Raw genomic sequence first — 14,941 nt, 5'->3', positions numbered from 1 at the left:
AAGTAATAGTTATTCATATGGTTTAGTTATTCTTTAGTTTGGTTGTGTTTTTATTACAAGGAATAATCATTCCTTATGAATAGCTATTTTTCAAAATAAGGAATAATTATTCCTCTTTAAAAAGTTGTACTAGCTATTCCTTAGTAAGTGCAATAATTTCAAATTTTAATATATTTTCAAGTAAACAAACTTTCCATATATATCTAACAATTATAAAAATAAAAAATTATTAAAAAATAACACATATCTCTCTTAAATTTAAAAATAACAATTTTTAAGGAAATATAATTGTATGGGTAAGAAATTTCCTAAAATAAATGTTAAGTATTATTCTAATGTTATAACTCACAACCAAACTAATGAATAAATATAATTATTACAGTACAACACATTTTATTCTTAATAATAAATATTACAATTCCTGTCGTAATCTCTATTCAGTGTACCAAACATACTTAAGCATTAACAAGTTAACCAAGGCTCCATTTATGACACTTTTGCATTGCCAAAGAGCATTACATCATCGGCATAAAACAATTTAGTTATAGCTAAGAGTCCCACTAGCCATTTTCACCGCTCTTATTGCAGTCCTATTTGACTCTCTATCAATTAATCTAGCCAGCACTTCACTTCCGATTATAAACGGACATGGGATTCCCTTGTCTCAGACCTCTCCAAATGAAATATTTTGCGGTTTCTTTACTCCCCGTGCTGGATAAGCTTGTTTAATAAATTTTGAACTAAATCCAAAAGCTCTAGAAGTGGATAAAATGAAGAATTTGAGAATGCTGTCAAAGCACCATTTTATGTTGGTAGATATGTGGAATTTGTTGCATCGTTAATTACTGTATTAATGTTTTTTTTTTTTTTCTTGATAAACTGTATTATTGTTTGTAATTCCATGATGATATAGACCCACTTGAAGTTAACTTTTTCAAGCTGGGAGAATATAGACAAAAAAATAATTAACGATGTTAGCTTGGGTCCTTATCATCCCAGTTCCAATGGTTATAACTCGGCCACGTAAAAGCTGAAACAAAGAACACGAGCCATCTTAATTTCCCAGTCCTCCACCTATCCCAGAGTTTGATCTGGAAGAACATCACATTTTGCGTAAAACCCAGAAGTTTTTTTGGCCTTTTCTTGCTTTGTATTGCACAATATGACCAGCATGGAAGCACTAGGATCCAAGCAGCAAGCTGTTGAGTTTGAGATCATGGGTGTGCCAAATGGATATAACGAGGAGGAGATCTTGAAGCAAATTGATGAAATCCATGTTACTGCTGGTGAAGAGTTTGATGCTGAGTCTCTTTTCATTTTAGTCGAAAACATTGTTAAGCATGCCGCACCCATTGTTGGTAGTTTTGTGCCGGTACAATATACACCCTCCGGATCTACAACCTTGCCAATTCTCACTCTCTCAGCCATTTTTTTTATGTCTTTTAGTACTTGTCAATTTAAGGTTTTTTTTTTTTTTTTAATCTTTTGGTAATTAAGTATGCCTTACTGCAGGGTGCCCAAGCACTTTTGTTTAACACGGAGGACATGGCTCCCAGTGCCTGTTTTAATTCACCGTTTTTACACTTAAGCAGATTTCCTGCAAGGTTAGCATATGTATATATCATAGTAATTGTCATTTATATATGAAACCCTTTAGATATATACTTCATATTACTCTGTTTTTTTTTTTTTTTTTCTTTTCTCAATTTTTTGGTGTAAGGATAATGTGATTGCCATGATATCATGTTGATTAATATGGTAAATGATTAGATAATGGGCCCAAATCCAAAATGTTCACAGTATTAGTGAACTGATGAAAAGGATCTCTTATATATATATATATATATATATATATAACTATGATGAAAAGGATCTGTAATCATAAATATGTTACTTTAAAAACAACATTTGGATCCTTTATTCACCTTTTGTAACTTTAACTTGACATCATATTTTTCTTGACTTTTGAATTATCTTTTTTCTCAGATTTTTAAAAATTATTTTAGTTAATCAATTGTTTTATTTATTCTATAAATTTAAGGGGGCCAACATGCACTTTCTCTTTTTCACAAATAATTATTTAAAAAATGAGTGGAACCTAGTATTTACTCACTTCCTCATCTATTCTTTGTTGTATATAAATGAAATGGAAGCATAGATTTGAGGAGGGACTGAACTCTGTCAAGATCTTTATTTGGAAGGGGCGATGGTCGTGTAACTCCTACCAGATCATAATACAAAATTTTTACTCTTTCACCTAAATATTTTTGGCTTATATCATATAATTTATTAGGTTGTTTCTTTTTATTGACATAGTACCACATGAAGTACTCTGAAAGCATCTAGTAATTACTCGATGGACTGTGCATTTGACATTTTGTATATTTATCAATTCCATAACCGTTCACATTAAATAAGATTGCTAAATTTTCTTAAATTAATTTTTTTTTTCTAAATAATAAATTTACTTAGATGTCTTATTAATCAAAAGACTTCTATTATTCATTATTGAAATATCATATTCCCATGAATGGCATGGGCACAATGCTAATAAATATGTAACTCTAGATGGCATGCAAGGGTCCGGGTGTGGTAAATGCACATGAAACAACACTGGCAATACTTGGCATGCTATCAAGCTATTCATGGGATGCAAGGGCCGTGATGACCCTTGCGGCTTTTGCTTTGGACTATGGAGAATTCTGGCTTCTTATGCAGATTGGCGCGTCTGATCAACTCGCCAAATCAATGTCAATCCTGAAGGGACTACCAGTCCTGGCAGGGAACTCAGGGTTGCAAAAACGCCAGCAAGCACTTGCTGAACTTAACAATCTGATCAAAGTCACATTGGAAGTAATTAAGTGCATTTTTGAGTTAGAGAAGCTACCTAACTATGGTAGAGAGAATGTGCCAGCATTGTTAAAGGCCTTGAACCATATCCGTTTGGACACCTATTGGCTCATTAGAACTGTTATTGGTTGTTCAGCTCAGATGACTGGCATCACTAGTGATGAGTAAGCTATCCTAGCTTGTCCATTCCAATATTCCATGCTCAAAAATCTTAACTAGAAATTCTTTTTGTATGAGACTAATATTTAGATGAATAGAACGTTGGACCCTTTTCTGAATTTGTACATAGTCTTGTCATCTTAGCGAAGGGGTCATGCTAATCCTAATCTTCATTGTATAACTCCAATTTTATCAGATCTCTTAGAAGGGATTTTATGTTCCAATATAACCAGAGACGAGTTTACCTTAGCATTATTAAATGACTATGATTGCTCCAATTTCAGGGACCAAGAGGTGGATCTGTCCAGCTTGACTTACAATCTTTACCACATCCTCAACAATCTTAAGATTCAACTGAATGTTTGCAAACAACAAATAGGTTAGCTACTTATTGTTAAGGAAGCATAATTGCCTGTGTTCATATCATAAAAGGCAATGCTTCCTTGCCTGTGTTGAATCCAAAATGCAATGCATGAGAAAGGACTAGATGCTAATGAAAGATTTCGTTTAAATGTAGAGGAAACTGAGACAGAGGCTTATCAGATACTCATGAATCTCTTCCAAATCCGTCCCAAAATCATGGAAGTTTTTAAGGCGCTGTGTTATGGCAAGAGTAATGTGCAGCAACTCATCGATGGTTCAAATGAGGTTTGCTATGGCTACCCATCACCTCTATTATTATTCCTATTAGTACAGTGTTATTACTTATTCACTACTTTCTTATTTTCTTTTTTCATAAGCCTTTTTGGCTTAAGTATTCTTTTGATCCTCAACTTTTAGGGCTAGTTTTGGTTTGATCCTCAATATATATTTGATGTGGCTGTGCATGTGTAAATGTCTTTTTAGTTTTCAGAAAACTATCTAATTGTAGCATATAGTCATAGAATTTGGGTACCTTCAAAACTAGGCACATTACTCTGTTGGGTAGCTTGGCTAAAAAAACAAACTGACCAATTGAGATTTGATGACATATTGTTGTAGTTAGAATTTGAATTTCTTGCTAACACATTTCCCTTGATTAATGATTAAATTCCACAAACAGGTTTACTTTGACGTATTGAAGCACAGATACGTGTTATTGTTCATTTCGGGCCCAGACATCTCTGATAATGATGTTTCGACTCTCAAGCTGCTTCGTAAAGAGCTTGGCAATCGGGGTAAGGTCGTGTGGGTTCCAATTGTGGTTCAGAGCAAAACAACCATTAACATCGAAAGAAAGTTTAGAAGCCTAGGCACCGAGGTGCCATTGTACATAGTGCAACAATTTTTACCTATACCAGGCATCAAGTTCATCAGGGAGGAGTGGCACTTCACAAATAAGCCAATTGTTGTGGTGATAAACCCAAAAGTAAGGGTAGAACACAATATTTTGCTAGAGAAGATTAGAGGAATCAACTCCTTCTCTTGCTTTAGGAAGAGAAGGATTGATTTGCTTGTTTGTGAGCTTTGTAGTTGTGTGTGTCAGTGTTATCTTTGTGTGCACATACCAAAAAAATAATTGTTGCCAAAGCTACTAGCGCAAACACTACGGTACTGCAGGAGGATTGGGAAGGATTGCGCTTTACATTTATGCCCAGCGTTACATATCAACCGTCTCATGTGTTAAATGTATACATACTTAAAAATATGATTAAAGTATATAAAATTATGGATATTATGTGTACACTAATGATTGTATAAAAATATCTTTCCTTTACTCACACAAATAAGATGACCTTGATTGCAGAAAAGTGATAAACGTTGTCAGCTTCATTTTAGTGTGTGTAAGGTAATTATATTAGTAGAATATTAGAAACTGAGAAGTAGAGAAGTTCTTTATCATACATATTTAACCGAGTTAAATATGGTGTTATTTCATGCAAATCAAGCCTGTGCCAATCAACTTTAGAGTAGCACCCATTCCTTCCACTAAACAAAGTTTGTAAGTATGATATTGCATCGACTTCTTACGGCTCAAACGACAATCTTTTTCTCTTTTATCAAATATATATATATATATATTTATTTATATTGAATGAAGTGGCAGCTGTTTTTTGATATCAATGAGAACATGCTCATTCGAAGTATAATAGCAGACAATACATCAGGATACCTACGTACTAGAGAATGGAAAAAGTGAACAAAACTGCGTATCATCATCGCTCACTGTAATTACAATATCCTAATTCTTAAATGTCTCAAATCCTTCCAAACTTGCAGCAAACTTAGCTGCAAGCTATAATTGACATGGGTATTCGGTAAATATATACATCACACAAACATCAGCTTCCTATTTGCAGTGTCACCCGCCCAAAATAAAACGAATTTAAAATGAAAATCATTTTCAAAGAAACATGCTTGTGTAGTTTTCTTATTTATTTACAAATCCAATTCATCAGATCCAGACAATGAAATAGGTCCAAGGGAATCACCAACTAAACTGGCAAGCATCACAAATTCTTTTTTGATGCGTCCCCTTTTCTCTATCCATCTTACTCCAAGCACCACAAAACGGACCACAATGTCAATCTCTATCTTTGCAAGCTCATCGCTCAAGAAGATCGGATTTTCCCCAGCAACAAAGCGGTAATTTGGCATTTTTCGAGCTGAGAGAAAAGCATATTTAATAGGTCCACATCTCAGGAAGACCCCATGCCTAAATATGTGGCTAACAACTCCCTGCAAAATCTCTCCTGTGTAAGGTAAGAAGGTGCGACAATTAAAGACTACAGGGAAGAAAACGTCCCCGGACTCATCCACAACCTCCCCTTTTCCTATGTTCTTTAAGCTGGTTACTGCAAGAAAGTAACCATGATCCTTGCTGGCCTTTTCATTCAACATGTCCTCCAACAGGCGCGTTATGATGGACCGCTGGGAAACAAGTCCATTTCTGTTCAAGTTTTCAGCAATGACTGCCACATCTCTTAACAGTTCTACTTCACAGAACATATCCACGATCTAATTCAAAACGACCAAAAGAAACATGATTATTAAGATTGTTTTTCAGAATTAATAATCCAAAATATATTTTTGCAGAACTAATGATCCAGCTTCTTTTAGATAATGCAGCATATAGAATGGTTTCCAGTCAGCAAACCAGAAAATCAACAAACCAACCATTAAAACAAAATATTTTTGGATAATCCATGTCATTAAAATGAATTATTTTCTTTATATAATACACTGGAGAAGCTCCATAAACATTTTTTTTATCGGTACATTACACATGCACGCAAACAGTTTTACCCTCCAGCTTACACTTACAAGGGGAGGAAGTGCAATCTGAGCTAGAGCTCATTGGCCTCCATAAACATATAGAGGAATATCATTGGGGGTACGGGAATAGCAACAAACCCACACAGAAATGTCCATCTATCTCATTGTCAATTGATGGAAAGACGTAAAGGGACTGAAAACCCAAACAACTCTGTCCCAATTGATAAGGGGAATTATGGTGTTTGGTCTACTGATTTTGCTTCGTCTCAAGATGGTGGTTTTTGTTGGTCGTTGGGTTTTTTTTTTTTCCCCCCTCTAATGACTGGTAATGATGATAAACCTGAGACAACATAACCTGATATTTTTAACTAAAATTTAAGTAAGTTAGCCAAGATGATGTCCAACTCTTAGCAATAATGAACCCCCCCACCCCCCCTTCCTCCAACCCCTCTCTCTCCTGTCATATAAAACACAAGCATAATGCGTGAAATATAATCAGAATTTCCATCTGTACCCACCATGTTGGTCTCAAAAGTTTAAATGCAATCTCTTTTATGCAACTGTAACAAAGAACTGTGAAAGCTAAAAAATCCCGACTATACTAGAGAGTGGAGCATTTCAATCATTATGCATATTTTTTAATTTTTAATTTTTTATGTAGATCAACTTCATACTAATTTTTCACTTGTGCAATAAGAATGGAAGATAAAAATGGACAAAGCATTCAAGTGAAGCGGTTAACAGAAGCCATAAATTGTCCATGGTTAGAAAGATGGTAGAGTTCAGAGAACGTAGAATTTACTAGGCGCCCAAGTGCTTAGAAGTTTCTTATTTGCATTCATGATGAAATTCAACCCAACCTAAGCTAATAACAAAGTAGATTTTCAACACTCTAAGTCAACTCAAGTAATAAGAACAAAGAAAGATTTAATGAGACAAAGGAGAACAGAATGCCAGACGAGTAGAAAAGCCAGAGGCAGAAGGGAGCTTGACTGCAAGACCCACCCGTCGAGCGGGGATGAAAGCTGGCCTTAGTGATCTGACAGTGCCATGGAGAACAGCCATCGGACTGAATTTGTCATAAAATTGAGATTCTTTTGTTTCCTTCCTTATCAGAGGATCTCAATGATATCAAATTAGATCAATATTATGAATAACAATATCGAGAATTAAATAGCATAACATAGGAGATCTTTAGCATACTGAATTATAAAAGAAAATAGGCTAGGCATAAATCTATAGGCTGAAATATTAACTAAGAAATGATATAAGGGCACCAATAAGATAGAAAAAATGAATTGTAAAAGGTTAAGTGCTAAAAGAATTTAAAATGAATTCTATATTCTTTCTGATTATTATGTTCTTATGTCATTGAACAGATCAAATCCCGAATCCATTTATTCTTCTAGGATCTGAGACACTTGAAGAGTCTTTTCCATTCTTCAGTTTCTGGAATCCTTGCTCCGGGCCTATAGGTTGATGATAGGGTTCCTGTTGGTCCTGTTGGTAGAGTTCCTGCCCTTGGCCTTTTTCTTTTTTTTTTTTTGCTGCTAAGTTACACACACAACCAATGGATCTTGAACCCATGACCTTCCTTTCCCCTAGAACTTTGGCCAAGCATACTAAGCAAAATTGTAAAGACTATACTTGCACATATATTTATATTTTGGTAGTAATGGGTAGAAAAAACTCACAAATATTCCAGTTAATCATAAGAATATTAAAGCTGCGTTCGAGGACTAGCCAGAAACCTTACTCTGAGAGGTTGGTTTGTTTCTGTTTTACAATTAAATTCTGGGTCAAGAAACGGAGAAACAATCTTTATTTCCTTCATCCTACATTGATATTGGCTCACCTACTTAATTGGATCCTTGGATCTAGCTTGCTAGATCATTGACATCATTGTAAAGACAGAATGAAAATTTTTAAATTTAGGACTAGGACATCAATCACCAAACTGGTGTCACAACAGGAAGTGCCTTCCCTCCAGTTGCACCTAGCATATTTTCATAATCTTTTCAACCATATTCATACTCTTAATCCAAAGGGTGTCCATGAGCCTGACAAAACCGACCACCCCATATTGTGCCAATTGGTCTCAGTCAACTTCTAGCAATATCATAGTGAAGTACGGTTTCTGTTTTAGCAACTCCTACACCATCCACTTCTCAGTTTAACCAGACCACCGATTATTTATTTATTTATTATTATTTACAGTTAATTATATTATGTTTAAATAGTGCATGTGGTAACAATTAGTTGCTGGATAGAAGAAAAAAACAAGGCACATGCCCATACAAAACCATGCCTCCAATTAGCGAATACCCAATCTCCAAAATTTCCCAAATTTTGAAATTGAAATCCCTAACCTGCCTTTCATGCCTCTTAGTCCCATCCGTCCTTCACTCCTTTAACCCTTAAACCCTCCTAACCTTCATAATAGCCGTCAGTCTACGTCCTCCAATGTGAAATCTCCATGGATCTTGTCAATCTCCACCATTCCCCTGTAGATCATCACCAATGTTGCTAATCTCTGTCTTTCCGTTTTATATCTCCAACTATCTTCATTTTCTGGTAAAAATAGTTGCCATCCTCTGTAAATCTCCACCTGTCCCTGCCTTCCTATTTCTCTTTGCTTTGAGGCTAACAATAGAATGAGTTTCAGCTCGGTGAAGCTCAGTTAAAATGATTCAGATGGTCTGGTTTAGATTGGTAATTTTGGAAAACCAATGAGGTTGGTTAGGTGGGAAAATCCTGCTCACGGCCGGCTAAAATGACAAATTGAACACCCTTAATCTAGAGGGAAACCAGTGATAACATAAACAAAACAAATACCACAGCTGCTACGAGCCTTGTAACTTAGTGGCATTGCTTGTTCTCTTTTATGAGGAGAGCCAAGGTTCGAATTCCTCTCCCCTAGTTGAGGTAACATATTAATTATAAGGTAAATTGCAAATTACACCCCTAAAGTTTGGAGGTGTTTAGATTTTATACCTTTAAGTTTCAAAATTTGGATTTTATCCCCTGAAGTTTAGGGATGTGTGGATTTTACACCCTAATGTTTTAGAATTTGGATTTTACCCCCCAATGTTTGGGGGCTGTTTGGATTTTACACTCCCAAATTCCGAAACTTCAAGGTGTAAAATCCAAAAACCCCAAACTTTAGGAAGTAAAATCCAAACACTCCTAATATTTATAGGGGTCCAAATTCTGAAACGTCAAGGTGTAAAATCCAAACATTTTCAAACTTCAAGAGGTAAAATCCAAATTCTGAAACTTCAGGATGTAAAATCCAAACATTCTCAAACTTTAGGGGTGTAATTTACAATTTACCCTTGATTATAAATACACGCACACACACTCTACAGCCAAGATGATATATCTAATACCGTATGTTTAGTATATCTGTATATGACTACATATGTTGTCAAAGCAAGTGTTATACATGTAGAAGTCGCAATCAAGTTCATTCTTCTAAGGTATTTATTCAATGCATGATTTCTTTTACCCTCTCAAATTTACAAACATTCAACAAATAATCACTACCCCTCCATCCCACATTTTTTCACAAAAAATAATTAGGTTGTCCAAAATATGTGAAACTTTCAAAAGGTGGAAGTTTAATTTCCTATAATATTCCAACATTTTCCAAAAATAAATAAATAAACAAAAACAAACAAACAGTTTCTTATCAAAGGGTACCTATCAAAAAATAAAAATAAAGTAAATAACATTTTAGGAAATTACTAGTTCACTACATTTTTACTGTTTCATTAATAAACCTGTCATTTCAAACTTTACATTAATATAAAGTGAAAATTTCATTATTTCATCATTTCATCTGCAATGTAATTTGTTTACAAGTAAGTTCACTTCTAGTTCTCTAAAATCAGCATGACCCATATATAAAACAATTTTATAACGCATAAAGGTATAAGTAGATGGTGTGAACCAGAAGAAGACTAAAGAAGTTAGTTTGCATATCCAAACAAGAAGGAAAAGAGTTTAGTTTGATGCAGGCTTCCCAAAAAAGGAAGCCAGTTTATTCTATTAGAAAGTCAACTATCAACCAAACCTGTTGAATGACAGAAACAACTAGTTACAGTTGGAGAAAGGATAAAGAAAAGGAAAAGAATAAAGAGGAATGCATGCTTCATCAAGGAATCAAATTATCAGCCATGAAAGATAAAACTTTAACAGAGATATGAAATGCTCTGTTTAGATTAAACAAGGATCTAAAAGTTTCAAACTCATATTTCAAAAAAAGGCCTTTGGGCAAAGATACCCATTCTATCAAAAAACAGATATAATTCTAGGTAGTAAAGCCTACCTTCACTTGCTTGGCATTGGACATACTTTTTACTGTTTTCCATGCACAATTTTGAGACTTTGTTCACCAAAGCAAGACAAGTTCTTAATAAATTTTACCATAAGTCTCCTTGACAGAGACATGAAGTGATGGGAATGCCACTGGCAACCCCCTTTGCAGACTTAATAAAGTTGAGGAAAATTATATTCCAATGGTCAAGAACTAATTTGGGATGTTTAGGATGATGGAGAGTTATTTTGGGACCTCTCTCAGCTAGTCTACATTATATTAAGTCTTATTTTGTTGTTTATCTAGGTTAGGTTGCTGCTAGTTAAGTTTTGATTAAGTTTTAAAAGGGTAGGGGTAATTTGATTATTTACAGATTCAAAGAAATGGCAATACCAGATACTTATGAGTATTCTCTTATATTTTGGGCCTTCAATCTATTTTGTTCTAGTAGTTTCCTTCTTTGTTTACATGTAGCCAATCTTGACTAATATGTTCAAAATCCATAGCCGGCCCCAAAAATTTCGGACTAAGGCTTGATTATTGTTTATGGTTGTTACTTATATCTAAACCTAAAAGGCCTATTAAATTTAAATAAGCTAAAAATATACATACATTTAATCTTCGTGCCTATCGTTTCATTTCCTAGTTTTTCAAGAATTTTTGTATACCATATCTCATGTCATGTCATATCTGTACTTCTTAGGTGTATATGAAGGCTTCTATATATTCTATCAAGATTCAAAGAGAGGCTGAGTTCAACAAAATAACAGCGTTTTGTTAAGATTTGAGCATGTGATTGTCTTCTCCTTTCTAGATGTCATTACTTAGGAACCCGAGGTTAAATTGCTTAGGATTTATCTTTCTTTTTCCTCCATCTATTCACTATTTTATTTACCAAACCAAAGGAGAATCCTCCGCGATTCAATCTTTTTTATAATCTAACCATCAATCCTTAAACATCAAAAACCATCTCTAAGTTGTTAACATCAAACCCCCCACAACAAACCTTTAAGAACTCGTCAAGAAACATAATATCGTGCTGAATTTATTGAATATTCTACATCATGAAGTTACAAGAAAATCGAATGCTGGTGGAGACAACAGATACAGATCCCCAATCACATGGCTGAACAACGGAGGCCTCCTACCCATTGGACCCAATTAATGTTTATTGATGCATGACTTTTATGACTGAATGTTATTTGATTTTATTCCTGGATTTGGTTATGGGTGGTTTTCCTTTGCTCACCTGATCTAACTCGGGAACCCTATTTAAAGACCACAGAATTTAGTATTGGTATGTTTTGATTGAGTAATACAATTATTGTTGAAAAAATTTCTTCTAATGGTTTGGTGCTGACTCTTGGGGCTAACTCTAGAATTTTATCTTCCTCCCAACATCGGTGTCGACTCTGAGCAATGCTAGGTGTTAACTCCTAAGGATTTTTTAAAATATTTTTTTGGTTCATAATTTAATAACTCTCCACACAAGTCCTCAAAACTGCCTTGTGCTGCATCAAATGTTGATTTTTAAATTGATGGTCACGCGCATATGAGGATTGATAAATTCAGACCCACGATGGGATTAAATACACATTTCCAAGTTTCCAACAACAATGCATCTAAGATTTCAGAACAAGGGAATTCAAAACTTTCCCTGGGTATGGGAAGCTAAACAATAAGCGGAATATAAATATATAATTATAACCCACACAGCTAGTTTTAGTTTCACTTCTTAACTTGCAATCACTCATGTGTTTGGTTACTTTAAACTATGTGGAAAACAGAAAACAACATATGAACCCAGAAACCAACAAGACAGTCCAATTACATATAAAGACCATAGTAAAAATGTCAACCCAGTTGAGCAAATTATAGTAGGAAGTGAAAAAAAAAAAAAAATATATATATATATATATATATATATACAAGAGAGAGAGAGAGAGAGAGAGAGAGAGAGAGAGAAGGGGGTTTAAGAAAAAGAACCTGGTTGGGATTTTGGAGAGAGGCTGATCGATATATTGATGGGCGCAGACTGCGAACTCCTTTTCTAAGTTTAAGGAATGAGAGCTGCTGTGTCTGCAACTTGTTGCGAGACAAAAGCAACACGGAACCGGCGCATCCTAGATTATTTCGGCTGTGGTGTGATACAATGCGCACCCATCCGAGTGTCTATTTGGCACTCGTTTGGTGGCTTTTAGGATTTTTTTTTTTTTTTTTTTTTGTGGGTTGGGGGTGGGGGGGGGGGGGGTGTTTTGAAGGCTTTTAGGATTAGCATTGCATAATTGCATACAAAATATTTTCAAGAAATGATATCCTTTGTCATATTTTCACTGTAATTTCACAATAAAATTTAGATGGTCAGTTGTTATTGCGAGCTATTATTAATAAGCAAAAGAAGCAATTTCAGTTGTAAACCATTAAAACTAGTAACTACTTGCCAAATAGAATTTAAAATAAATAAATATATATATATATATTTGTCGCATAAGATTTATTATGAAATTGTTATGTAAATGTTGTGAATGTAGTATTACTAAAAAATTTCACAATATTTTTCACAACAATTGGCAAAGCTTGTATAGATTTAGGGCACGTTTTGTAGATTGTAATAGTAACTACATAAGAATAGGAATAAGTATTACAAGGAAAACAAGATGTTGTAATGTAATAATTATTACTATTAATTTGTTCGGTGACAACACAATAATAGAAGTTTAGCTTACCTCTAGTACTTTTTAACTGGAAGTCTCCTTTTGTTTTAAATACATAATAGCAAGTGGTAGTGAGTTTTAATCTCCACCTTTTATTTAATTAGTGAGTGATATGGTAGTTTCTTATTAAAATAAAATGATATTCTAGTTAAAAAAGTATTGAAAACCCTCAATAATAGAACTCTAAAAACAATGGAATGAAAGCATTTTAAATCAAACTTAAAATACATTTTAGGAAATAGCGTACTTATATAATTATATTTCCTAAAAATTAATATTATTTAAATTTGAAAGAGAAGTTAGTTATTTTTTATGATTTTTTATTTTCATAATTATTATATGCATATGGAAAGTTTGTTTATTTGAAAATATATTAATTTTACAAAATTAATACACATACTATGGAATAGTTATTACAACCCCTTTAGAGATGAATAGTTATTTCTCATTTAAAAGAATAGTTATTCATAAGGATGACTATTCCATGTAATAAAAACATAACTAAACTATAGAATAGCTAAACCATATGAATAACTATTATATTACAGTACATATTACAGTCTACCAAACATATTAGTTAGGCCCAACACTAAAATAACTTTTTTACCTACTAATAACAATCTACCACATTAGACTAAGACACTTATTAGTTTTTGGGTGGTGTCATCAATGTTAGGAGTTGATTTTTTTTTGTTTATTAATAAAGTTCCTTATCCAAAAGGAGAAGAAAAAGGTCTATCAAATAATTTTATCTAATTTTTAAGACCAACGTTATGAATATGGATCTTGTTTTGGTTTGACTATTAGAACAGAACATTTTGGTATTTGTGGATGCCCCCAAAAATCGGGTTTTTTTTTTTAAGGTAGGGTTGCACATTGAGTCCTTAGCAATGTGACTCTTCTTGTGCATGTATTTCTACAGTGAGGTGTGTGTGAATGTGAGTCCCTTTTTCTTATTTTTATTTTAGGAGTCACCCCCAACCATTGGTTTTGTACTAGTGTGGGTACAAAGGTAGGTACGCCCCGACCGAGTGGACTATGGTAGAGAAAAGTGGAGTCGCCACCTAGATTAGGTCTAGGAACTATATTGGGCTTTTCGAGCCAATTACTTACATACATGGGTCCACATACCAGATTATGGGTCTAAAGTTTGGGTATGACTTGGAAAGGTGTTAAACACCTAAGACCATCTAGCTTGTGGGTCAGCCTGCATTATATGTTGTTATGCCATATTTAATTAAAGAGTTTATTAAGAGAGCCCTAATCCTTAACTTAAACGTACATCATGCACTTAAAGAAATAACGCACGCAACATATTAAATATCACATCATAATATAAAAGGAAACAAACAAAACATAATAAAAATAAATAAATTAAACATAGCAAGTTGAAAATTAAATATAAACACATAAAAAAAAGATATTAAATAAACTAAATATGGTAAAAAGATTCGAATAAATATGGAAAATAATTAACCTAAAACAGAATCAAATTACATGTGAAAAATGATTAAAACAAATAAAAACAAGATTTTGCCCTAATCTAAGTTCGGGGTGCATACGCATACTCAACTATGCATACGCATGGTTGAACCATACGCATGCATACTCAAAGATGCACATCATTTAGCACAAATTTGAAAAATTACATTTTTACAGATTTAATTATTCAAAGATATAAACATGTGAGATCAAACAAGCGTGT

General features: G+C 33.9%; 2 protein-coding genes across 3 annotated transcripts; one reads left to right on the top strand and one right to left on the bottom strand.

Annotated features, from left to right (window-relative positions):
- Window positions 1-978: 978 nt before the first annotated feature.
- Window positions 979-4,663, top strand: LOC112027481 (protein SIEVE ELEMENT OCCLUSION B). 2 transcript variants are annotated; one of them, XM_065777302.1, is made up of 6 exons: window positions 979-1,372; window positions 1,513-1,604; window positions 2,719-3,014; window positions 3,294-3,388; window positions 3,527-3,657; window positions 4,052-4,663. In XM_065777302.1, the coding sequence occupies exons 3-6, from the start codon at window positions 2,749-2,751 to the stop codon at window positions 4,505-4,507; spliced, it is 948 nt and encodes a 315-aa protein (XP_065633374.1). In that variant the 5' UTR covers window positions 979-1,372; window positions 1,513-1,604; window positions 2,719-2,748; the 3' UTR covers window positions 4,508-4,663. The 2 variants fall into 2 exon arrangements, with proteins under 2 accessions (XP_065633374.1, XP_023915911.2); XM_024060143.2 differs by having other exon boundaries at window positions 2,569-3,014.
- A 462-nt stretch (window positions 4,664-5,125) lies between these two features.
- Window positions 5,126-12,675, bottom strand: LOC112027486 (DNA-directed RNA polymerase V subunit 7). Its single transcript, XM_024060148.2, has 2 exons — window positions 12,509-12,675; window positions 5,126-5,946 (listed from the first exon to the last, which is right to left on the bottom strand). The coding sequence occupies exon 2, from the start codon at window positions 5,935-5,937 to the stop codon at window positions 5,368-5,370; it is 570 nt and encodes a 189-aa protein (XP_023915916.2). The 5' UTR covers window positions 5,938-5,946; window positions 12,509-12,675; the 3' UTR covers window positions 5,126-5,367.
- Window positions 12,676-14,941: the final 2,266 nt, after the last annotated feature.

The sequence above is a fragment of the Quercus suber genome, unplaced genomic scaffold (assembly GCF_002906115.3).
Source record: "Quercus suber isolate HL8 unplaced genomic scaffold, Cork oak 2.0 scaffold_152, whole genome shotgun sequence".
NCBI lineage: Eukaryota > Viridiplantae > Streptophyta > Magnoliopsida > Fagales > Fagaceae > Quercus > Quercus suber.
The sequence above is the reverse complement of the archived record's forward strand: the minus strand, read 5'-3'. Positions and strand labels throughout refer to the sequence as shown.

Coding starts and splice junctions, on each gene's coding strand:
- LOC112027481 (XM_024060143.2), top strand. CDS start 2,569: ATGGCATGCAAGGGTCCGGGTGTGGTAAATGCACATGAAACAACACTG. Junction 3,015..3,293: donor ACTGGCATCACTAGTGATGA/GTAAGCTATCCT, acceptor CTCCAATTTCAG/GGACCAAGAGGTGGATCTGT. Junction 3,658..4,051: donor TCATCGATGGTTCAAATGAG/GTTTGCTATGGC, acceptor TTCCACAAACAG/GTTTACTTTGACGTATTGAA.
- LOC112027486 (XM_024060148.2), bottom strand. CDS start 5,937: ATGTTCTGTGAAGTAGAACTGTTAAGAGATGTGGCAGTCATTGCTGAA.